We start from the raw sequence: 27312 nt of genomic DNA, 5'->3' as shown, positions 1-27312 counted from the left end.
CATTTTTAACATTCACACAAAACATGCAACTTAATATAATTTTGTGGAAATGTAGCCACTGGCACGTTTTTTTCAATGAGCCTGGGTAGGAAATTACATGACGAATAGAAACTCTTCATCAAATATATGTAGGAATAACGTCTATTGGTGTTCCTATGGTACGAAAACACATCTAAAAGGCGTTCTAAAAGAGCTAATGGCTAAAAGCTTTATGATTGCATTATAACACGTCATAAAATCGTAATAAACTGAACATGGAGGAAGGAATGACAGCAAAATTCCAAAAGCAACACCTACGCAGGCCACGGCATCCATCATGTTGCTACCACGGCACAAGCTGTTCTGCGGACACAGTATCGCCACACAGGAACACATTTACGGATGCGAGTAAACATAGGCTTGGGAACACGGCCCCTTCACTATGGTGCTGTTATGCAGATAAACAATTAGAAGACCTCTCTGTTTGCGGACATAAAAAGCAGAGAGAGGCTCCATGAAGCAGGGGCTCCAGATTGATTTGTTTGCTTTGTGGCCATGCCATAGACTTTAATGCAACCAAAGCTCCTGCCTCCTCTACACGGGCACCCCTCGCAACCATAAAACAACCGCATTGCAAACACCATTGAAGACTCAACCCTGTTTCTACCAGCGCTCGCAAAGACCTGGAAGTACAGAGACGTTTTTACGAAAACTTTTATTAGGCTGAACACCCATCATAAAATAAAATTGCAGACGTGTTCCTCAGAAACATTACATCAGCATTGAGAAAGCATTTTCTTCTTGGAGATATGTGACGATACTTAGCGCACTTATCATGCTAGAAGTAAGGACATATATGAAAGATAAGTGCAAAAGGCTGTGTGTGTGTTCAGGTATAATGTTTGGTTAAGCTGTCCCTAATCATAAGCATTATTTTATGAACTTTCATGAGTAATAATAAAAGCACTGTCAGAGCAATTTAGATATTTACGCAAGAGAGGCAGATCCATTTAAAGTTGAATGTTGAATATTCCTACTTGATCCTTTTAAACTTCAGACCACATAGCGCTCCGTTGTCTGATGCTCTGAAGATGACATATAAATACACTTGGGGTCAATACAATAGAAAATAGTTATTTTAAAATTGTAATAATATTTCACAACATTTCTGTATTCTTGATCAATAAATGCAGCCTTGGTAAGCATGAAAAGTAATCTTTAAAAATAAAATTCATAAACAAATCTTGCGGTCCCCAAGCTTTTAAACGGCAGTGTACATCTTGGCAAACACAATGTCAATGGTTTTCAAAGATGGTATATTCCTGGAATAAATCACATTTTCAGGTTCTTATTTTGAATATTGGCCATAACTAAACATTCATTTTGATACTCAATATAGATATTCAAGCAGACTAGTATTAGATGTTAATCTCAAAGATGGTGACGTCCCTATGCCCTATTGACGAAGGTCAGAGCCCTTGAAGTTGAGACTTTGAAGGGAGCAAGGCACTTGTCTGTCATAATGAAGCCATTTGGAACGCACTTGGCGAAGGAAGCAATGAAAGAACATGTAATTTTCTCATTAGCTTCCCATGGAATGTTACCACGACAAAGCTAGGCAGCGACAACAGGAATATCGTGTGTGTGTTTCCAATCTGTGGAAACTTTATAAGCATTAAACACATTTTTTTAAACATAAATGTTTAGTTCACCCAAAAATGAAAGTTCTGTCATTAATTACTGACCCTGATGTCGTTCCAAACCCGCGAGACTTTCGTTCATCTTCGGAACACCAATGAAGATTATAATTTTTGATGAAATCTGAGAGCTTTCAGTCCCTCCATTGACAGCTACGCAACTACCACTTTAAAGCCTCAATGTTCATAAAGAGATCATAAAACTAAATCCATATGAATTAAGCAGTTAGTCCAAATTTTCTGAACAGACTCAATTGCTTTATATGATGAAAAGATTTAATTTAGGCTTTTATTCACGTTTAAATATTGATCAGCGAACATAAACAGAAGCTCAACCGAGCCTGCTTGACGAGTGAGAACAAACCTCATTGTTTCTTGTGGACGATCAAACGTGCTGGGTAACACGAGAATGAACCTCATTGGTTCGCGCTGAAGCTCAAACGTGTCGTGACACGAGAGTGAGTGATTAATGACAGAATTTAGAAATTTAGAAACTATCCATTTAATATGAATTGCATGATGAAAATGTGTGTAATATATCACAACAAAACAACTTTGAATTATTCTGTTTATTCGTTAACTCCAACTCTACCAACATACAGTATCTAGATTTAAAATGAATCACAAGGACTTGTCTCCTTGGGTCACATGACCATGAACGATTAAATGACTTCCTTAAATGACTTCCTTGAAGTGACCATCGCATGATCCCTTCGCTAATGCACTTGTGGAAGGGCCCTTCACGAAGAGATTCAGCTACTCATTTTCATTTGGAAAGCCCTACAAATCGCGTCCCCTTCCCGAAGTACCCTTTCAAGGGTGCAGAAATGCATTTTAGAATTTGCCCCATAAAATCATGCGTAGAACACAAAACTGATGTGAGCATTTCCAGTGGAGAACAGTGACTGGATCTAAAACCTTCAGATGACACACAGCTCATATCTCCGTCGAGGCTACCGAAAATACACCGGTTCCGTTCACACAGCTCGAGAATGCGGTTGTGAGTCCTGAAACTTTACAGGTGTGAATTTGGTAACAGGATGTGGTTGTCACTCCCATAAATAACCGTAGCTGTGTGTGAATGTAACAGTATTAAGGACTAAAACACCTAGGACTGACAGCCATCTTTTTCTGGTGTGTGAACGTGGCCTTCGTTACCTTGATCCTGTGGTTACTGGTGTTTCCTGTAGCTGATAAAAACTGTGGCATTTGGCTGTTTGACGTAGCTCAGGCTCCATGGTCTTGGACACATCATAGTAATGACCAAACCTCAATGAGGACGCCAATGCAGTCTGTAAAAAAAAGAAAGAAAAACTTTATTTTCTAGTGGTTTATTTTAAAATACTATAAAATTGCTATTGATTAGTAAAAATGTTGACCTGCAATTTTATTACACTGTAAAAAGTGATCAGTTGACTTAACTTTTTGAGGAAACCCGTCACCTTAAAATTAAGTAAATAAACTTCATGCTTAATCGAAAAAATGAAGTAATATGGAATTGTCAAGTTCACATAGCTTAATTTTTTCAATTAAGCATTACGTTTATTTACTTAATTTTAAAGGCAATGGGTTTACAACATTTTTTTTAAGTAAGTGAACTGAACAGTTTTTACAGTGTAGGAACCCTCACTGATGTAAGTGACATGAAGTTATTTTTATACTCTCTTTGCACCAATTTACAGTCATGTTTTTCCTCATTCATGATCATTTTCCCCTGAAATGATTGTAAAGCATTTTAGGTGTACAATAGTACATAATAAAAGGCTATTTAACCATTCATACATTTAACGATTGTTGAACTGTAAGAAACCCAGATGATTTGTTAAGCCATTGAGAACATAATGACACTTAGGCTTAGAAAAACACAGTTGTACGCAGGCAGACGTATTCCTGAGGTTGTGAGGGGGTCTGGATTTTTTGGAGTTTCTAACGAGCAGTGAGGTGAGCCCCTAATCTTCTCCTGATCTGGATCAGCAACTCTTATGTGTTCCAGCACCACCTTCGGAAACTGAAGGCTTGACGCTCAGCCTCGTTTAGTGGGCAGGTCGGGTCGACCCCTTTAATGTTACGGGATGGGTTTTGACTGACTGAACTTTGATCTGGTGTCTCCATTGAGAACGTGAAACGAGGGGGACGCTCTATGTTTAGGATGCAAATCCCTTACTAGATTTGCTGGTGCTTTGTGAAGAGGACAGAGGTATGATAAAGGTTAAGGAGGGTAAGTATCCCCTCTGAGACAGGGAGGAAGAAAGGGTGATGGGGGGAAGAGGAAGGAGAGGACGAAATAAGAAAATGAGACTGGAAATATCCAATGAGAAGCAAAGGGAAGAAAGTCAGGGAAGAGAAAGAGCGATAGTTGTACCTTACTCTTAAAAGTTTGGGGTCAGGACGATTTTTTAAATGTTTTTCAAAGAAGGCTCTTTTTTTTCAGGATTCTTTGATGAATGGAAAGAATATCCAATGAGAAGGGGGGGGGGGGGGGGCAGGGAAGAGAAAAAGCAAAAGTTGTCAGAAAACACAGACAGAAAGAGTTAAATCTTTGGGGACTCACTGGTGTCCCCCTAATCTCCATAGCAATCTGGATTATGGGCTGGCGGGAGGGGTCTTTACTCCGAACGGAAGAAAGAGGCGCACGGGGACGCCACGGCGAGGGCTGTGAAGGGATTTGGGGGTGCTGGAAGCTGCTGTTCCATTGTAAAAGGCTTGAGGCTGAATAGAACCTCCATGTCCTCCTGTCTCCTCGGGTTTTAAGTCCACCTATAACCAGTTAAGCGTGAGTAATCCACCTAAACTGTGAATGAGAACAGCGAAAGCCCATTCACAGTGCTGGGTGGGTAGGAATTGATATATTTATTATAGGACACTATTTTTCCCAACCCCCCTTTCCTTAGCTGGTATAAAAGTAGTTGGTCGCAACCCAAAAATGAGTCACAGGTTCATACATGTTCTGATAGGGTTGCGGAAAGCAGGGATAAAACAAAGCTAAATGGTAAATGCAAATAGGAAAATCCAACTAACTAACCATAAAATCTTGCATTGGCAGAGTAGTAAAATAAAGTGGTTTGTCAATTTTTAAAAGGGAAGAGAAAATTATTCACATTGCTTTGGTTGTTGATATCGAAAGTTGTGTGTCCAATCAAACTATATGGCATTTTGGCATAAAAGCTAGACAAATAAGACAGATGTTATATGGACAGGTTGTGTGACATGCATTTATTCTCAAAAAAAAAAAAAAAAAAAAAAAAAAACATTAAGAAAACTATGCAAAGCAAAAAAAAAAACGAGACTTCTTCAAATCCAAATTAGAAATGAAGAATAACATTGTGCCAACCATAATCCATTTGTACATTTTGAAAAATATAATGCATTTGCATGTATTATAATTTTATTTTACATTAGACATCTAATGTGAACCTGAAGCGAAACCAGTTGAGAACCTCTTGTTTATAAACAGGGCTGTCAATTTAAAACATAATTTTAGCGAATGCCATCTAATACGTTTATGTCAATGTGTGTGTGGTTGATTTCTCAATGTTTTACTGAATAAAATATCTTCCCAACAGATCTTTTACCTGAACTCTGGGTTGGTTCTGGTAGCGCCAGGCGATTTTCATTGTGTCTGGATTCTCTGGGTCGCTCGGTTGAGGTTGACCCTCACTGATTTTCAGGCTGGCAACTTCATCCATAATTGGAGAAGGGAGTTCCTATTTAAGAAAACAACATTAGTTAAAGTCACCATGAAATGAAAATGGACAATTCTTATTTCATTATGGAACATTGCAGTATTTATTATTAATTATTTATCCGTGCACATCATAATTTGTGTCCTCGTAATCTTTAATTGAAATAAATTCCCCTCCCTCTTGCAGCGACATGATATTACTGGCGTGAGGGCGGGACAACCTGTCACTCACATGAGATCGACCAATAGCAAACCACAACCATCCAATCAATTCCTAATGGACAGAATCAAGTCCTGCCCAACATTTTATTTCTCTCTTTGAAAAATGCATATATTTAAGACACAGAAGAACATGAAAAAGCAAAAAATAAAAATCCACTATAACGGACTTCTAAAATGTTTATCGTATTTTACATTTGACAAATGCAATCTGAATATGGCAAGACATCTTGTTCCTGCCCTTAAAAGCTTTATAGAGGGATTCAAAACTGGAAAAAATGTTATCCCATTTTTTAAACCAAAAATAAAAAAATAGCATTAATCAACCAGTTCATTAACTAAATTGCTACATATTTTTATATTTGACAAATCAAATATTTTATCTATTTTACACTGTATCTAGATAGACTAAAGCTTGTTTAAGCCAGTCTGTTTTGGCCAGAGCTCACCTGTGAAAAGGGAAATAAATGTCAAGTGACCCATTTTAACAAGGCCAAAAGTATGAACAAACACATCAAAATTGTGCAAGCAGAAGCTGTTGTTTAAACAACAGGGTTGATACTGTCGTTAATGCCAAAAAATGCCAAAATGAAGGTGGGAACTGTCTCCCTTAGGGGAAAATTCATACAGACACTGCAATAACAAAAAACAGAGACTGTTTCACAAATAACAGCTCAATGCAGGAACGGTCTGAAGGGCAACAACAGGCCCTCATTAAGCTTGTGTTAACTGGGGGCCAATCAGGGGCCAGCGAGAGAGGAACTCCTGTCCACTGTCATTAAGGTGAGACTCGTTAACGTTCACAGGTAACTCCCTGAGCTCCCACACAAAAACATTCATGTATCAGTCTGGGAAAGCTTACATGGGGAAGGAGATGAGAGAGAAAACACTGCCTATGCTTGGAATGGAATATTAGTGTACTGCCTAAAGCACACAGTACACTACACATTGAGAACAGCCTAGCATGCTTTTTTTAAATGCAATACTTGAAACAGTATGCAAAAGACAACTATATATATTTAAAAATACATGCACATAGTAAGACTATGACTATGTGGCAACAAATAAAATAAAAGTATGATCAAAGAGTGAAGCAAGAAAAGATGCAAATAATGTTAAAATAAGACAAATAATAATAATAAAAATGTCTTATCATTGAATCAAGAAAATATGTGAATTACATCAGAATAAAATAATAAAAAAAACAGTGAATTAAATGTCTGATCAAATAATGAAGCAAGACAAGATGTAAAAAAAAAAAGTCTGATAAAAGAATGAAGGAAAGATGTGAATGATGGTAAAATAAAATAAAATAAAATAATGTCTGCTCAAACAATGAAGCAATGTTCAAAATGTATCATTTGACACATTGGCAATGCAAGCTCAATTTGCATGCATTGTGGGATAGACTTGGAATGTCCAAAGCACACAGTAATGTACAAGCATATCCTATACTTTAAGAAAATATGCATATTTGCACTGAAACCTGAATACAAGCTTTCCTGTAGCTCAAACAGTAGAGCGTTGGCGCTTGCAACGCCAAGGTCATGGGTTCGATTCCCAGGGAAAGCTGATAAGAATGTAAAATTTGTACTTTGAAATGCAATGTAAGTCGCTTTGGATAAAAGCGTCTGCCAAATGCATAAATGTAAATACTATGCAGTCTATACATCCAATATGCACAGCAAAATAATAGTCTGATATTCTATTCCAAACACACCCAACAAAAGTATACAACACAGAGAGGCAGCAGTTACAAAGAGTCCATAGACCAAAAGTAGACACATAAATTAGACTATGCCAGAGTCATAATAACACATACAGACATTGTGTCGTGTTCAGTCAAACTGTTCCCGGCCAAAGCTGAGAATAATATTTTACTGCTAAAGACACACAGATTTCTCAAGGTTTATTGTTTTGAGGGCCAGGTACTAGTTATACAAGGAGAATACGATTGCAAATAATGCATTTTGATGTGCTTAGACTTCACAGAACCAAAAAACTTGACCAAAATGTCAAAGGGGCCGAGTGTGAACACTTGATTTGATTTGATTCTTACCTGCATGATCTCATCAGGGTGATCTCGGGCGGATGCCAGGAAGAGTTCATGTCCGCACACAACTCCCTCCGCCAGGAAGTACTTGAGCAGCATGCGGGAGTAGCTGTCATAGCGGTCCTCTTCTGTGAACAGAAATCACCATCAATGCCACATATATCAACCCAAACTGCACCAAAACAAAGAGCGGAGAGCCTCTTGACGTGCGTCATGACAAAAGAATGGCCAGAGAGTCACAATCGGATCAGATACTGTAAATATCCCAACATGGAGAACAAAAACAACACTAAACTTGGTTGAAATAATAGAACAACTGTTTATTCTGGTTGCTATTGATGGCAAACACACTAGCCACTTTATCATAGATGGCGAATGGGACGTCTGACATAGGATCAGAGCCCAGTATGATTGTAATGGATTTAATGGTCAGTCCATCAGCACCTACACCATACATGAAAGGTATGAATATGACATGTTATATCTCCTGTAGCTGAAATGTACTTATATTTCTGTTACAAAACAGAACTGAGGAAAAGAGAAGGGAACAGCTGTCTTGATCTATCTACAAGCTCTTCAACACTATACTTTATCCTCAACCTTGTGATGATGAAATCTCCATCAGATACTGTAATACAGACAAACATTTGCTAAATTAGATTCTGTTGATACTAGTTCTTCTGAGGTACTGAGATAAACATTTTCATAGCTGCAGACATGTTTTATTTTCTTAGTGAGAAGAAAATCTATTACTGTTACATTTACATTATTACATGTGTACATAGTACCCTGAAAGCACCAAGAAGGTCTATAATAGCTGAAGAAAGTTATTTGTTAGCATTTCCAATTTCTTTCAGTGGCAGTTTCTTGGGGGGCAATAATCAATCAATCTCATCTAAAATATCTATTCTGTCTCAACTGAATCATTGTAAAGTCCAATTAAATTTAAGAAAGCTGGTTTAATTGGACGGTTCAAAATTAATCAGTTCAAAAATTATTCACTGGGATTTTATGTAAATATCTTTCATAGCAAAGCAATGTATAATATACTATAATACTATAAAAATAATCTAATATATATATATATATAGCATAATAGAATATTATATAAATAATAGAAAAATAAATATGTCAGAAAAAAAGGATCTGCTCCAACTGAAAATAAAAATATTATATTATGTAAATTACATAAACCTTATCTGTTAAACTACCATTCAAAAGTTTGAAGTTTGTCTAAGAATCTAAACAATTAGTTTTTTTTAAAGAACTCAAAAAAATCATGCTCAGCAAGGCTGAATTCATTTGATCAAAATGCAGTAAAACCTTTAAAATTATGAAGTAGTATTACAATTTAAAATAACAAATTAAATGAAAAACTTCAATTTCATTTTCATTCATTATATTTTAAAATTTAATTCATTCCTGTAATGTAAAGCTGAATTTTAAGCATCGTTACCCCAGTCTTCAGTGTCACATGATCCTTCAGAAATCATTCTAATATGCTGATTTGATGCTCAAGAAACATTTATTTTGTTTCCAATGTTTAAAACAGTTGTGGAGCCTATTTTGTGGAAACAGAAAAACATTTTTGGCCATGATTTTGAATGAATTAAATCATGGCAAAGAACAGCATTTATTTGAAATTGTCACAAAAAAATCGTTACTGTCCCATTTGATCAACTTAATGTATTCTTGCTGAAAAAAAAAGTAATAATCTGTTTTAAAAAGGTTTTACTGACCCTGGACCTCTGATCAACGGAGTGTATGTTTTTATTTTATTTTATTTATTTATTGTAAATTAACTTTCAAATCACCTTTCCAATTTGTTTAGTGCTGACATAAAAAATAAAAAGTTTTGTTTATAACAGAAAAATCTGGTGGCAAAATGGATTTGACCATATCTGACTGGTCAACAATTTATTGGCTTATACAGTATATATTTTACAACATTTCTTTTTAAATACACATTTCACATCACTTCGCACTGCCCCCGTTAATCTGACTTCCTGTAATAGCGTTTGGCAATGGTCATCTCAGAAACACTGACAGCCGGCTTCTTCCTCTCCAACTCACACTTCCAGTTTCAACCTTCCATTTTCTCAAACAAACACCCTCAAACCCACACAGATCCAAAGCCTCTGTGTGACCTCTGAAGGATTCCTCCAACAGCAGGAGAGAATGAGGGGTTTCCTGTCCTCTTCCCGACTCTTCCTACAAACCGGGATGCCTCTCATATTCCATCACCAACGGAAGAAAAAAAAAAATTCCTCAGCTCTTCAATTTGTCATCGGAAGAACTCCCCTCTTTCTTATTGATGTGTTTCTAGGTCAGCAGGCCTTTGTGGCTTTCAGCGGCCCCGACAAAGACACCCAGATGGGCCCACTCGAGATGGGGCCTATTGTGGTGGCGTTTCTATGGCGCTTTACAAATGAAACCTGCGGGTGCTATTAGCCTAGCGGGGGTGTTTCGGGGGCAGAATGAGATGTGTTGGGGGTGCATATCTCTGCTGTAGAGACTCTGGCACATATCCGTCACCCAAAAGGTGGGCCATCTAGAGACTTCCTATCTTTTCTGATGCAGAGAGAAGCCGCCTCTTTTGGTGAAAGAATAATGCAAGTCGTGCTTTAAGCATGTGTGTAAGGCAGTGGGAGTCTGTGAGTGCAGCGAGTGTGAGTCAGTCACTCAAAGCTGCAGGGGAAATTTGGGTCAACACTTCTGCCCTCCTGCCTCCATATGTTTGCCGTCTGAGTCCCACTGATTCACAGTGGAACCGGTACAAATCTAGATTAAATGCGCAACCTCCGGGGACACATCTACCATCTATTTATTTACTGTTGCATCAAATAATAACAGCTCAATTTCACTCTACATAAATAGCTTACAAATTGGACCTTAATCTGAAAGGTGAAGCGTGTATATTTCACTATTAAAATACATTCTTAAAGGGATAGTTCCCCCCAAAATAAAATTTGTCATCATTTACTCACGCTCATGTTGTTCCCAAACCTGTACAGTTTCTTTCTTCTGTTGAACACAAAAGATGATATTTTAAAGAATGTTGATAACCAGACAGTTGACGGTAGCCACTGACTTCCATGGTATTTTTTTTCCTACTATGGAAGTCAATGGGTGCCGTCTGTTTGGTTCCCAACATTCTTCAAAATACCTTCTGTGTTCAACAGAAGAAAGAAACTCATACAGGTTTGGAATAACTTGAGGGTGAGTTAATGACAGAATTTTAATTTTTGGGTGAACTATCCCTTTAATACGCATGCTGAGACAATAATAAGGCATATATATACACTGAAATATTTCTGTTTTTTATTTCTGCATCCCAACACAGCAACACTGGTTAAACCAATTGTGTAATTTTGGAGCAGAACTATCTATTTAAACAACCAATGGCAGGTCGCAGGAGTGTTCAAATTAAATTATTTTTTACCATTTAGTTTGATGCAACTTATAATGCAAAAATTACACACTTCACCTTTTGTTAACATCTGAAAGAAAGAAAGAAAATGAAATAAACTTCTTTTACATCATTTGTTGTATAATAGATAAAGTAGACCATACCATTTAGGCAGATCATTTCCTTCTATTATAGAAAGAATAAACATCTCTCTCACACACACACACACACACAACAGTGGTATCTTTCATCTGGGTCACATGTTGAGGACGCAAGTGACCTAGACAGGACTCGATAGATCATAAAGGACCATGACCAATCCACTTCCAATGAAGTGAAAAAGTGACAAAAGAATGCAAAGAATAGAAATTAGGATGTAAAGATATAAGATCCTCATGAATATATGTTTTGAAAATAATAAGCTACATCAAAAGAAATAATTATTCAATGAAAAAAATGATATGCTGTTCATATACTAGAGTGCAAAGCAAATAGTGGCAACTTTCTTAACCTTATGTCAAAATAAATAAATGAATAATACTGATGAGGAGCAACAGAAAGACCCTCAATTTTTAATCTGTCAAACTACTCTAAACTGCTGTTTAAGTCACCATGAATCACAATTTTTATTTTTTATGGGGTTTATTATAAATTATTCATCTGTGCACATCATTATTTTTATTTTTTTAAATTCATGTGCCCTCATAATCTTTACTCAAAATAACTTCCCCTCCCTCTTGCAGCGACTTCTCTTCTCTTCTTTGATGACGTGTTTACTGGCATGAATGCGGGACAACCTGTCACTCACGAGATCCAATAGCAAACCTCCATCCAATCAGTTACAAATGGACAAAATCAAGTCCCGCCCTACATTTTTTTTCTCGTTCAAGAATCCAGGATATACATCCAAATAGGGAAGAAAAGACTTACAACTTCTATCGCAAGGTTTCATGCCGACTTAAAAAAAAAGTCTGCAATCAGAGGTATCATCATATCTAATGAGCTATCAGCCTTCTGATCCTTAGATTTGTAGTTTCATAAGCAACTAAACACACACTATTTGCACTTTTTGTTAAATTCCATTGGCTTTGTACTGTACTCTGCAACATGAAAAGATTAATCTACATCTAATGAAAACATTATTTTTAATAATCCCTGTCAATAAGCCATTATGACATGCAAAGCAGTGGCTAAGTGAAAAAAATATAGCCAGAAATAAGAACATATATATATAAATTGATTCATTGCTTACCTACAAGTAGCAGAGTTCCAACTGCCAGACCACCACCTATGGAAAAAATGTGTACATTTTAATGACATAAAATAATAATGTGTTTTTATATCCATAACTTAATCAGAAAGGCTTAAATACACCTACATTGAAATAAATGTATTCTTTTGCATATTATACCAGCTAGTATTTAGCATTATTACGTGCATCCACACACACACACACACACAGACACGCACAGACACGCACAGACACAGACACAGACACACACACACACACACACATGCCTGGTTCGCTATCTTTGTGGGGACTCTCCATAGACGTACAGTAATAATACTGTTCAAAGTGTATATTCTGTCCCTTCACACACTAACCCTACCCCTAAACCTATACCCATCACAGAAAACTTTCTGCATTTTTACATTTTGAAAAAATATATAATTTAGTATGTTTATAAACCCATTTCCCAGTGTAGGTGATCTCGGGTTTTACTATCCTTGTGGGGACATTTAGTCTTTTTATTCATCAAAGAATGCTGAAAAAAGGTATTACAGGTTATAAAAAAAATATTAAGCACCACAAATTTTACAACATTGATAATAAATCAGCATATTAGAATGATTTCTGAAGGACCATGTGACACTGAAGACTGGAGTAATGGCTGAAGAAAATTCAGCTTTGCATCACAGAAATAAATTATATTTTAAAGTATATTAAAATAGAAAACCATTATTTTAAATCGTAATAATATTTCACAATATTACTGTTTTTTTCTGTATTTTTACACACACACACACACACACACACACACACACACACATACAGTACATATATATATAACCATAACCCTTTTTTATCATGGGAATTTCTGTCGTTTTTATACATGCCAAGATAAGGTAATCATAATCAACACACAATACAAAATTATTTCATATAATACAATAAAATTTCATATAATGCAAAGATTATACGCGTAATAAAGTGAAAACTACCCTGATATTTTGATTGATGGGATTAGGGCATTTCTCGTTTAAAACAGACAGTGTGTGACATTAGTGCAAACAAAAGTGTATTAATTCTGAATTATTTCTGGATTTATTAAGAGTATATATATGAAGACGACAGAGAGGCATGTCAAAAATGAATTTAGTACACATCCACTTGACAGTGAGCTTAAACCGAGTGAATTATACTAACCAATAACGTAGTCAAGCGAGCTGACGCCAGATGACAGTAAGAGTTGTCCGTTCTGTACAGACGGTCTGGTCCCAGGGATAGAAACGAGTTTGCTGCGGGTTTTTTTCTGAAAACTAGTTGTGTTGCCTATGCTGGAGGATCCAGCCATGCATCTAACGGGAGCCGCCATGTTTTTTCTGTTGACAGCAACGCCGATGACTCTACAGCCAATCAGCGAATGAATTGTTGTGTTCTTAGCCAATCAGAAAGACACTTGGTTAGCGACGATGACGCAATGGAGTTCAAGGTTGACTGCAGCTGCGTAGTGAACATATGATCAAGGAATACAAACAGCACGCTGTCAATGTGCACGAATCAGGTAGGATTACTGTACAAATTACTATAGTGTTTATTATAATTCCATCACACATGACATTACTGCTGTAGATCATATTTATGCCATCGTTGTTTCAAAACTGACAGCTACCTGACAGCTACACAAAACCTTGCTGCCCTTCAACTTTAGACAAGACTTATGAAATGTTGTAAGCAGATTCATCACCGATGACTGTAAAAGCTGAAGCTGCCATTGTAAACGGTATATTTATTGATTAATTAATTGCACAATGAATCAAGATGCATGCTTGCATACGTGTCAGAATCAGAATAAAGAATCAGAACCATTTTTACTATTATATTTTTAATAATATGTATCGCAAATACATATAATATATATTATTTTATATACTTTTATTCCCATGTTACAAATGAATTGTTTTTCAAATAAATACTGTTCTTCTGAACCTTCTATTCAATACCACAACTGTTTTCAACATTGATCGTAATAAGAAATGTTTCTTGCGCAGCAAATCAGCATATATATGCGCAGCATATATATATATATATATATATATATATATATATATATATATATATATATATTAATTAAATTTTAATATTTCACAATATTGCTGTTTTACTGTATTTCTCATCAAATAAATTCAGCCTTGGTGAGAAAATACATCTTACTGACCCCAAACATTTTTATATATATACACACACATACACATTATATGTACATTACACACACACACACACACACACACACACACACACACACACACACAATACACAATTTCCACCCAATACACACACACACACACACACACACACACACAATACACTATTCCCTGCATTGCAGTGGTAGTTTCTTACATAATAAATTAGACACAAATTAGTATTTAACATCCATATAGAATAACTGTGATGTTATCCATCATAAAAGTGGGTGTCTTATCATTGATAGTTTTGGTTCCTTTTGTTCTAATTTCTGTACATAAAAATGCTACATCTCCACTAGACAGGACCATTCAGTGTTACGGTGCTCTTTTTATTTTGTCCAGATGCTGGTATCGCTTATGTTATTTTTATTATGTCAGCTTTATCAACTCATATCTGATTGTTCCACACAGTGCTAATGCTAACAGTCATAACATGTCAAATGTTTCCTGAGCAGCTTGTTTGGGTTTCCCCAACGTGATTCTCTTTGCTACCACAATCTGAGGTTAAGAATATAGTGGCATTGCTCAGAAGGGAAGTTAGATTGTCATCTGCGGAGAGTTTGTATGCGTTAGTGTTGAAAGGAAAGCAATAATCTTGGATGCCAGGACAATTATAGGGCTGTGGTAACTATTATTTGTGACCCACAGGAAGGTCATTTTATTCTCTCCTCCAAAAACTGCATCAATCTGAATTTTTTCCAATACGAAATAAAGGATATCTATCCTGTAAAAACAAAGCAGGTTAATTGGTAGGGATGGGCATTTAAATGAATAGAGAATTGTAAGGTTTCTCTTTTACCCATCACAGAAGGCCTAACTTGGCACATCTGATAAGATCTGTTTGCCTTTCAGCTCCATCTTGGGTTCAGGCTGCAGTCAAAGGTCATTTTAATAAAGATTAGTCTCTTTATGTCACGTCATTGTTACAGAACTAGCTCAGCATCCTTTGAAATTGCTTCGCTTTTGTTCATATTTACGGGGATTGACTCTGTAATTGGCTTTATTCATTATCTGCCTTTTAAAATTCATTTGATTTCCATTGGACTGTTGTAAAAATGATGTGATTTAGGGAGGTTTCCTTTATGTCATGCGTGCTGACATCTGTCCTCCATCAACCAGCAGCCAGGTGTCACCATCCCAGCTCAATCCACCAGCCTCTTTTTGATAGTTGCACCGATAGCCTCCCGATTGCCAAATCTCAAAGTTCTCCGATCCATTGAGAACAAAGAGAGCAGTGCGAGACAGGCCACCCTCAGCTGCCTTCTGCCACACAGATCGAGAACATCAGTGTTCCCCCCTCCTCATCTTCCTTCCATCTGGGTTCTCGGGGGAACGCCATCTTAGTTAACACTATTCGAATCCATGTAATCTTCTTAAGTCCCACAGAAGCTCCCAAAGTCGAGCTCCCCATGTATGTCTAAATTCAGATGTGCTGTGATAAGAAGCTGTGAAGCAAGCCTTGCGATTGGATTCCTCACTTTTTTCTACTAATTTCACACCATCCGCTGTCCTTCCAAATAATATTTTAAAGATTTAAGATATTAAACATTAAACAATTCATTTAAAAATCTATCTTAGGCATGTTAGTATCTTCACCAAAAAAAAAAAAAGGTTTTAAGCCAGTTATTTATATCTTTTGCTATCAGTGGGAAATATCAGTTTACATTTCCAAACATTCATTTTTCCATTAATTGTAATAATCCAGTGAGATTTTTGTACGCACAAGGAGTCGGACAACAGCCGGTGCTCCACACGGAGATCTGATCTCACCATCGAGTCTGTGATTACATGAAGAATCAGAAAAAAACTGAAGAAGAACTGCAGCAATGTCTCCAAGACGCTTGAAGAAACCTACCAACAAAGATACCTGAAAAACTATCTGCAAGTGTACCTGGACAAAAGCCGTTTTAAACACAATGGGTCACATATTCATTTGATTTAGCTAATAGAAGTAGGCCTAATACACAAGTGCCTAAAACTTTTTCACAGTATACTGTAGCTTTGCAGGTAGGTTTCTTCAAGCATCTTGGAGACGTTGGAAGTTCTTCTGGATTTAGTCTGCCTCAGTTTTCTGATTCTTCATGTAATCCCAGATGGACTCGATGATGGTGAGATCAGATCTCCGTGTGGAGCACCGGCTGTTGTCCGACTCCTTGTGCATACAAAAATCTCACTGGATTATTACAATTAAAGGGTTAGTTCACCCAAAAATGGAAATTCTGTCAGTAGTTACTAACCCTCAAGTTGTTCCAACCCCGTAAGACTTTCGTTCATCTTCAGAACACAAATTAAGATATTTTTGATGAAATCTGAGAGCTGGCTCACTCCTTCATAGGCTGCTAGGTAATTTCATCTGCCGGTCCAGAAAAGTTAGTAAAGACATCGTTAAAATAGTCCAAGTGACTACAGTGGCTCAACCTTAAGTTTATCAAGCGACAAGAATACTTTTTGTGTCCAAAAAAACCCAAAATAACGACTTTATTCAACTATTCATTTTCTTCCGTGTGGGCCTCTGATGTGAGTTCACGAGAGCGCCACGACGCATGCGCGAGAACTGAGATGATGATGCAGATGGGTCTTGATGTAGTTTAAAAAGGTTCTAAAGTGTGCATTTCCTGGATGTCCGAATTGTGAGAAACCAGCAAGAAAACTTAAAAGTGCCTTACCAGTGCCGCAAAATGAATGGCTTACCTTTCACACTTTCCCATCATATGATCGTGAGCGTCATCTTCTCAGTTCTCACGCATGCGTCGTGGCGCTTTCGTGAACTCACATCACAGGCCCACATGGAAGAAAATTAATAGTTGAATAAAGTAGTTATTTTTGGGGGGTATTTTTGGGCCATTGTAGTCACTTGGACTATTTTAACGATGTCTTTACTAACTTTTCTGGGCCGGCAGATGCAATATACCTAGCAGCCTGTGAAGGAGTGATCCAGCTCTCAGATTTCATCAAAAATATCTTAATTTGAGTTCCGAAGATGAACGAAAGTCTTTCGGGGTTGGAACAACATGAGGTTGAGTAATTACTGACAGAATTTCCATTTTTGGGTGAACTAACCCTTTAATGGCAATAGGAATGCTTGGAAATGTAAACTTATAGGCTATATTAATTGTTTTTTGCTCTCTATCAGAGAGGAGCTATTTTCTGTCAGTGCACTAGTAAATGACTATTTCTGTACCAAATTTTCTTGTAATAATTTTAGTTCTGAATGTCCGGCAATCATGAACAATGGCGCTCAGAAATACAGCACTGCATCGTTTCCACTGTCACCTGGGCTGCTGTTTATTTTCTTTGCTATTTCAGGAGGTCAGCGGAGTGTAAGCACATTAGATGGTGGCACGGAGTCATAGTGACCTTTACACAAGTGTGACATCAGTCTCAATGCCTGAATTGGTGTTTGCACACTTTGCTTTTATATATACTGCACTGTAATTGACTCTTAAAGGGAAATCTCAGATTTTTACTGCAATATTTGAAACGTGTGCCTCCAAATGATATCAGCTGAGAGGGTTTTAAAAACGAAGTTGATTTTCCAAAGTAATACATTTATGCATAATATACTGATAGTGTACTGATGGTGTAATTGTATTTTTTTGGAAAATCAAATGTCTTAACTCTGTTCAGTATTGTAGTGATGAACCAGAATCTAGGCAAATTTAGGCAAACATTTTGGTTTCCTCCGAAATAGTTTTGTAGGCCAAAATGTTTAAATGGCGCTTTGACTGTTTTCATTTAGGTTTTGGTAAAAAATGAATTCCGGTGCATGATAATCCGGTCTATAAGGTGTGTTTTAATAAATAAGTGAATTTTTTTGCTAAAACAGATGTGCAACTGAATGGATATGAGTGTCTATGATCTATTAAACTGTTTCATATATTTGAACTTTTTGTTTTTACTTGAGCTGCCATATTAAGGCAACACCCATGCCATGAGTTCAAGACATGATGCAACAGTTTTTTTAACTCTTATTTTTTTAGTTATTGTCATACTTGTTGCCAAGACAAATTATCTATTTTTTTAGAGCAGTTTATCAGATTAAATGCTGCTAAACCAACATTGATGACCGCTCACTCTCAAGAGATTTGTTCAATTTCAGAAGTTTGTTTTTACAACAGATTTATAGGATTAAAAGGGCATTTTGATGCCACCTGCTTCTCCGCTCTCTGGGAACCCTTTCTCCCTTCTGTTGCATTATGGGTTTTGGGGGTCCGAGGCCACAGATGGCTCTCCAGAGATGCCCTATGTGACTGTGTTGCAAATATATATATATATATACATTGTACTGTGTAATCCTGGATTAAGGGGAGACTTGGAGTTAATTATCCAATTGTTAGATAAAATTCATTTTGGTCCGTCACTTCCCCGTCTAGGGAATCATGTGGCAGATAGTGCTTGTTCCGAACACACAGGGGAATGTTCAGAAATAGAGATTTAATCTCAATTGTCTGAAGGTCTGTTTGATTTTGGCTAAACTCCATTTGATTTCAAGCAGCTGACTCACCCAGTCTCTCGCACACACACACAGGGTGCCAGTGGAAAACCAGGCGGCCGCATATGGACTGTCTCTTGATATCATTCACTGGCCGTGTAATCTTATTATGCTAAATCCTTAATCCTCACCTATGCTGGACGCCCACAACAGTAACGTGCTGGTGATTGGACGACTAGACGGTAGTTGGGGATGCTGTGTTCTCCACAACACATTCTGCCGAGCTGGTCTATGAGCCTGACAGTCTCTTAGGGTCAGGATAAGAATGAAAGATAAAGCCAATCAGATTAAAGTAAAATGATGGACAGAACTAAAGGAATATTTCTGGATCAACATGCTTTGTTGTTAACGGAATCTGAATCATGTCGAGTCGAGTCGACTTGTTGTCTATTGTTTAATAGTTTGTATATACACTTCCGTTCAAATGTTTGGGGTGGGTACGATTTTAAATATTTTTGAAAGAAGACCCATGCTCACTAAGTTAAAACAGTAATATTGTGAAAAATTATTACAATTTAAAATAAATGTTTTCTATTTTAATATATTTTAAAATGTAATTTGCATAAATGCAATAGTGAATGAATCGCACGATCCTTCAGAAATCATTCTAAAGCATTTGGTGCTCAAGAAACTTTTTTTTTTATTATCAATGCTGCAAAAAAATGTTTTTTGCAAAAAACATTCATACATCAAAAAGAACAGCATTTAAAAAAGAAATATTTTGTATACTATCACGCATGTTCAATATAACATCCTTGCTGAATATAAGTATTAATAGAAGTACTTTATTTGCTTTAGTTTTTAGACAGTTTGCACAGCAAAATCCTCAGAAAAGTTGCGTCTTTAAATTCACCTCTTTTAAAACACCCCTGGAAAATTACTGTAAAACTACATGAACTGTCCCATTAGATTTATTATAGTTTTTCACCATATAGAGTAACTTACGGGTTACCAATTTCCCGTATTTACCCTAGAATTTACTATTAAAATTATGATAATTGTTTTGTCCCAAAAGATGCACTTTATAACGAGCATAGCGATTTAAAAGGAAAGCGCACAGTATATGTTGTAGTTTAGGCAGAGTATCTGTGCACACTATCAATTGGCAGGGAAAACGGCCCAGAAACAATAGTTTGTTCGCCCCACCCTGGAGTTTGATAAGCAAAACAACAGCTGGCCCTTTCACTACCTCCCTGAGATACGACTACATCCAGTCAGGCAGAAACATCCCTGGACGGAGGGGGCCTTTGGGTAGAAGAGCTAACTCTCGTACACCGTGTTTGTGTTGGGGGTATCAGACATAATTATGAGGATTCAAAGGTGTGGATTCAATGTCTGACCGGAATGGATTGAAAGGGGTGTCGGGGACGGAGGTATGGGGCGAAGAGATGGCTGGTGGGTAATGGGATTAGGTGTAGCACTTTCCATGACACACGGAGACAGACACCTGACACTTGGCCTGGGACTGAGATGGAGGAAGTAGGGGACGGGGGATTAATTCCGCCCCATATTGGAGATGTCATTCCCGTGGCAATAGGGGCTTTTGGGATAGGGCTCGGTTTCGTTTAGTTTCTGCACGGCCGGGTCGCCTTAATTCCTTTGGTTTGTTTCAGGAGAAAAGATTGAGGTTTATCCTTCATTGGACATCCAGCGCGGTTGTTCTTCTGAAGATTCGTTTTCTAATTGCGATTTTTAGAGTTTCTTGTTATGAACCATCCTGTAAACCGACAAATGGCACGCCATTGAAGTGTTGGTTTATCTTCTGAGCTGTTTATCTGCCAAGCGAGGTTTCATGGATGTGTACAAACATCCAAACATGACCTTTATTGACTCACGCACCCTGCTAGCTTGATGGCCAAGGAAAAGTCAATAGTTTGAGTGAGGATGGACTGTTTATTCAGACAACGCACCACAGTTTTATCAGTTAAAGAGCCGGGGTGCGAGGACAAACAAAGGACCTTGTGTTCTGTTGCTATGGCCATAGCGTAACTCTTCTTTTTTTTTTTTTTTTGAGTTCGAGGAGATGAACCTGTGCCTGCAAGCGCTGTCACCTGCTCCCACAGGTGTAGATTGGGTTGTCTCAGACAGGGGTCAGATGCCCAACCCATCAACAAGGCACAAAGAGCGACCTTTGTGCCTTGTTGATGGGTTGTAGAGGCTACTGAGAATGAAACACCATCTCTAATGATCACTTTGGTTTCACAGTTTTAACCGTTAGCATTAAATGTGTGAGGTGCATTTCCCCACCAACACCACCTCAGTGACAAAGTGTTTAAAAGCCACTTTCGACCCTCTGGCACAGGCATGTGTCGTCAGTTTTTGTCACTGAGTGAGATTTCCAATTGAGAATTGCCATTCAAATTTTCATTTGGAGTCACAGTGTAGCGGTTAAAGCTCCAGAGCTGTGGTGCTCGTTAAGAATGGGTTTATATATTCAACTAATCATTTGATAATTCATACAAATATAAATTTATGATGTTACAATCTAAATGTGGGATTTAATTAATTTGTCTTGAAAGCGCTATACATATTATTTTAGTATTATTTTTATACTATCATAGTATTTATTAATAATTTTAATTGGCATTTATTTAGATATTTTCAAAAAAAAAAAAAAAAGTTTAAAAGGATAGTTCACCCAAAAATGAACATTTTGTCATCATTTACCCACCCTCAAGTTGAGGTATGTAAGTATGAGATACAAAAGATGATATTTTAAAAAATGTTGGTAACCAAACAGTTGACGGTAGCCATTGACTTCCAAAGTATTTTTTGTTTTCCTACCATGGAAGTCGATGGGTGCTGTGTCAACTGTTTGGTTAACAACATTTTTTAAACATAATTAAAAAAAAAATGAATACAGGTTTGGAACAACTTGAGGGTAAGTAATGACAATTGATCGAAATTGATTTTATCAGTTTGTGTTTTTCATGTAATGTTTTATTGGTAACGCTTTACAATTAGGTCCTATTAGTTAACATTAGTTAATGCATTAACTAAAAATGAGCAATGCATTTGTTAACTTATTTATTACTCTTTGTTAACATTAATTTTAAGTTACCAATAACAACACTGCCGTACACAAGCATGTGCTATTTTTTTTATAAGATATAATAAAACCGACTAGTGAACAAACTAGTCATTAACTACTAAATTTTGAAAATGCTGAAATTTGTACATGCTTTATTCTTATGCAGCTGATGATATTATAATTGAAAATTTCAAACTCAAAAAAAGTAAAAAGCATGTAGAAAATAGATTTACATTTGATGGAAATGAATTTCCGTTTTATGCCGACTTCCCTTTTCCATTTCCACTCTGGTAACTTCTTGTCACTATTCCTGAAAACTAAATTTAAGTTTTAATCTCAGACTTTAATTTTCATCAACCTGGTTTAGAATTTGAAGGAAATCAGTAAATGTGCTCAAATCTCTCCTGCATGACAATATTAATGTTGGTTGTGAATGATTATTTTTAAATATATTCTGTTATTTCAGCATTTCTGAGGAGTGGCATGATGTTTCGTGGTTTTTTTGTGAAGACAGTTAGCTTTGTTGGTTACACCGTCCAGTATGGCTGCATCGCTCACTGTGCCTTTGAGTACATTGGTGAATTTGTGTCGGTAAGTTTCTTGGAGATGTTTAGTCAACTCATTTGGTGAAACAGACATAGAAATACATATAAATTCTTAATGCTACGCACAATTCACCTACTGTACAACAGTGTTCAGGACCTTCAATGGAACCCACCATCACTAACCACGATGTGGTTTTCTCAGAACGAGTAAGCCGTCACCTCTGTCGAATACAAAAGTGAGTGTGTATGAAATGCTTACTTTAGTGTTTATTTTAAAGTGATATTTTGATCATACTTTCATGCCAAACTATTGGCTTTACTTTTGACCTCACCTGTTACATTCTTCCAGAGGGGATATTGTAATAGCCAAAAGTCCTTTTGATCCGAAGATGAACATCTGTAAAAGAGTGATCGGACTGGAGGGGGACAAAGTCTGCACCAGTGGACCATCTGATATGTTTAAAACACACACTTACGTGAGTACCTACTGTAGTACACTGACATGAGCTCTGCCTTCATAAATGCATAGACACTTTCTGAAGTCTTCAACTACATTTTTTTCTTCTTTTAGTATGAGCCACTGCGTTTACTCTTAAGGTGTATGCATTTGAATTTCACATGCATTCACGTCCATTGGGTAAAACGTTTACCTTATGGAAGAAACAAATGCTTGTTTCTCAGTTATTATTGGTCCAGAGAGAGCATAGCTTTCACTGAAATAGGCCTAGCTGTTATTGCTTTTTGGTATCACTTGTTTTTCTTTCTTTTTTTTCACCTTGCCTGTGTGCGGTTCTGACCTGTAATTTTTCCCGAAGCTGTTAGTGTTAGTGACAGATGAGTAGAGCAAGTGATGAAGAGAAAGGAGAGAAAGAAAGGCCTGTCACTGGAGTCCTTTAAGGTAAAGAGATACAAACCCTCAGCTAAAAAAAGATTGTAGAAGTTTGCTCAGTCTCTCAGTACTAGTCAAACCTAAACCGATTACAATGACAATTTAGTAAATTGCAGAACAATTACTAGGCATCAATGTTCTGATACTTTTTCTTCTCCTTTTAAAATCTAAGATTAAAGTTTGAAAATGTCCCATTGACTTTTTTTAAATTAACTGCGATTATTTACATATTGAATTGCGATTGTCTTCTTTCTTGCATTTATTTGCATTCTGATTTAATTCTGATTGCATAATAGCCTAATGGCCATTTTGTCTTTTGCTGCATTTTTGTTGCAAGGTCACAGTTGTTGTTTCATGTTGATTATTATTTATAGCTGACAGAAAACACAAAACTAATGCTAATAAAATAAGTCAAATCTGTGACTTTGTGGTATCTAACAACACGGAAATATCAATACTTTATAAACATTTTAGTAAAAAAAAAAAAAGTCTCTTGGCAAGTAAATACTACCTTCAGTATGACAGGATGATTTGTTTGTTTCTCTATATAAAATGCCTTTGGGAAAGTAAAGGATTTGTCAATCAAAGATAGAAGGCTAATTACCGATTTGGCTGTGTGATCTTAGGCAGCTGTTTTTCACTGCATGTCTCCAAACCTCAATATGTTAATGGGCAAGACCTACAGTATAAACAGGAGAAAATGTGTGATAGTGTTCAGTAGAGTAGTCCTAAAAGTCAGCACACAGTTAGCAACCAATTAGCATGCTAAGCTAACTAACATAAGACAACAAACAAGGTCAACTTCGGAGAGGTATTTCTCAGGAACGGTAGTAAATATAAAAAATGTGTCCAAAGATCATATGATCAGATTTTGGACAAAATTGGACAAACTGTTTTTCGTTTACTTCAATATGGCACAATGATGAAAAATGTAAAATGAGATCTTGTCGGATCGGCATAAGCAGGGGAACAAAATGACATATTTTGGACAATGTTTTCAAAAGTTATGAGTGTTTTTGCAAAAATAGGTGGAGCTGAACTTCTCAGGTACCTTCAGGACATGCTGTCGACGATCCATATCTAATTTTGTGGTGATACTGTATGTCAAATCGTTTAAAAGATACTGCAATTTCTGACAAAATTCTACATGGCGAACCGATGGTTCGTCCGATCCTGGCAAAATCAGCCCCTTTGGGGCTTGACCCCTAAAAACCTTATTGGTATTTTATCAAGGGAACAAGGGTGATGCGAACTTCTGGTTTGGCCTACAAAATGACATATCTTTGTAGGATTCTATTCATTTACCAAAAAAAAGAAAAGAAATTGTAGTAAAACAAAGTTAGGAAAGCAAGTCAAAGATAAGACAAGCCCTATACTAATTTACATTAGTTGTAGAGGTGTTTTGTTGACCAGAATCAAGATGTTTCTAACATGCCTCCCATTTGTAAGATCGAATGCAGGATTGTCAACATTTGTGTCTGGTCACAGTATGGTGTGAAGTCTCGCATGCTTGGCTGACAGATAGGATAAAAGCTTCGCTTCTGAACAGCAGATGACGACGGGCTGAGATTTCTTGTGGATGGGATCAAACATATGTTTTCATGCTAATGAGAGTCGACTGCAAGACGAATACATGCTGACATATGTTTATAATCACGGTTCTTTTCGCATTTGTCAATGATGAGTTTTGTTTGCAATACAAAAGGTCAGCAAATCATTTTGTAAGTCATGTTTGTTTGTGTTTTTCACACATCGAAGCATGAAACGGCTTTCTTAGATATCTGGTGTGACCGTAAGTATGCTTTCTTAACAGTAGAGCACATTAAATCCTACTGTGTGGAAATCTTCATATGATGAACTCTGCAGGGGGGGTGGGGGGGTATAAAAATTATTATTAAAGTTTGGTCAGTGCCAGATAGGCATCTCCATACTGTTATGTTTATAATGACAACGTGATGTGTTGTTCACCCTCGCCTCACATATAGAGGGGGTGGAGGGGACTTAATTAGGGGCTTGACAGCCCCACTCTCCCTGTGTGATGAGATTATTCCTAATTGATGTCAGTGTGGATCAGGATTCGCTCGGTTGCCAGCCCAGCCTGGCAGGTCTGTCCGTGGTCTAGACCCATGGAGCAGCTCATGGAGGCGTGGCTTCACCCCTCACCGAGAGGATAAAGGGAGGGGGGGGTGCGGGGCCCCAGCGGTCAGTAAAAATGATCCCATTCCCATCTGAGATGAGCAGTTAAGTCATGTGAACTTTCTCACTGTTAGGAACTTCTTCTTTATCCTCTAATCCGGGAGAACCAATATTGTGTGTTGCATGTGAAGCATGAGTCAAAGGATCATTTTAGACCTCAATTTTGGTGTGGCTGCAATCCTAAATAAATCACATTAATTTTCAGTTAGATTTATGATTTAACATTTTGCTCTTCCCATCCTGCTGCAATCTAGGTACCAAGAGGGCATGTGTGGCTGGAAGGCGATAACCTTCGGAATTCCACAGATTCCCGAAGCTATGGCCCAATTCCCTATGCCTTGATCCGAGGACGTGTTTGCTTAAAGGTAATGAGGATACAGTCTCGTTTCTTGACCTATACGCTTCCCCAAAGGCCAAACCTCAAGCTTTTTGAGTTTGAACTGTTGCCATTTTATGTTTTTTTTTCTTCTTCATGTGAGGTATTGTTTTTCCTCAAACAAGAAAAACTCAATTTTACTTTTATTGTAAACACAAATAAATTATTTCATACTAAGGTTATCCAGTAACTAGCTAAAAAATTGTGTGCGGGCTTCATTTGAAACTGTTTTCAGCTGTCATCTCACATAGCGTCATGTGCCCATGACCCTGTAAACAGGTCTCCTCACCTTCTGTCAGCCCTTGATTGGAAACTCAAAGGCAAATGATACAGGGGTGTTTTTTTCTTACAGGGTCTTATAAGGAAAAGGTGTTGTTTCTGCACTATAATATAAAGTAAATTAATGCTATATTTAATTTAATTTAATATGAACTGTTTCATTGTTGCATTTCACTGTTTCATATAATATGAAATTAAATTATTTATTTATTGTTTTTCTGTGCTTTTATTTTGCAGTTGTGGCCACCACATAGTGTTGGCGTATTGGCCGAAAGTCCAAACGACGGGCGCATTTTATGAAGAACCTGTGTTCATGGTCACAATGTAAATGATATTTTTTTTAATGTTTTAAAATAAATTCTTATTTATAATTCTTGTCTGTTTCATTGTTTAAGGCAAACAAGGATTTATGATAGTGAAGAAACACAAATGCATCATATCAACTACATCATGTTGCAATCAATGGTTTAAAATGTTAGTGAAAATACTAAGAAGATCTGTTAATGTTTCAAATGGGTATTACAGACTTGTGTTATTTAAAGTGCAGCTGAGAGCTGACTCATTGTTACACTGAAATTTCATTTTTGTATGGAATTACTTTGACCAAAAGTTATAAATTGACATATTTGCCTGTTTCGGTAACACAGTTTGCTGTTGTTGAGGGACAGGACTGTTTTTAAGGGTTTTTAAATAGTCCGGAAAATAACAGCATATGACAGTATATAGACATTTCCCTTTTGATTGATGATGCCTGTTTCCACTTTCAGAGTAAAAAATAAATAAATAAACATATAAATAAATGAAGCTCATAGTGTGACCTAATATCGAATGTGACTATTTCTTATTTTAAACCCACAATTACCAGTTTATTTTTATTTTTTTTACTCTTGTGAGCCAGAAACAGGCTTCCAAATTCATCTATATTCCATATGCAGTTGTGTGGTATAAATATTACATCTGCTATGTTGGCATTGTCCTTTGACCTGGATTTTGTTGA

General features: G+C 36.9%; 2 protein-coding genes across 2 annotated transcripts in view; one reads left to right on the top strand and one right to left on the bottom strand.

Moving 5' to 3' along the window:
* elp4 (elongator acetyltransferase complex subunit 4) overlaps positions 1-13639 on the bottom strand; it is a 65236-nt gene extending 51597 nt beyond the window's left edge. Inside the window, exons 1-5 of the mRNA XM_084110312.1 lie at positions 13468-13639; positions 12292-12327; positions 7637-7758; positions 5249-5380; positions 2835-2968 (exon numbers count right to left, since the gene is read on the bottom strand). Of these exons, the coding sequence (XP_083966438.1) occupies positions 2835-2968; positions 5249-5380; positions 7637-7758; positions 12292-12327; positions 13468-13636 (593 nt within the window). The 5' untranslated portion in view covers positions 13637-13639. The remainder of the gene's footprint in view (positions 1-2834; positions 2969-5248; positions 5381-7636; positions 7759-12291; positions 12328-13467) is intronic.
* An 87-nt stretch (positions 13640-13726) lies between these two features.
* immp1l (inner mitochondrial membrane peptidase subunit 1) lies at positions 13727-26686 on the top strand. The gene is made up of 6 exons (XM_084110315.1): positions 13727-13825; positions 22497-22621; positions 22723-22811; positions 22925-23051; positions 25915-26025; positions 26553-26686. Exons 1-6 carry the CDS (start codon positions 13780-13782, stop codon positions 26613-26615), a joined length of 561 nt encoding a protein of 186 aa, XP_083966441.1. The 5' UTR covers positions 13727-13779; the 3' UTR covers positions 26616-26686.
* The last annotated feature ends 626 nt before the right edge of the window (positions 26687-27312 follow it).

Source organism: Abramis brama, assembly GCF_963993115.1.
Source record: "Abramis brama genome assembly, chromosome: 3".
NCBI classification, from domain to species: domain Eukaryota; kingdom Metazoa; phylum Chordata; class Actinopteri; order Cypriniformes; family Leuciscidae; genus Abramis; species Abramis brama.
This window is presented reverse-complemented; position numbering and strand designations above follow the sequence as displayed.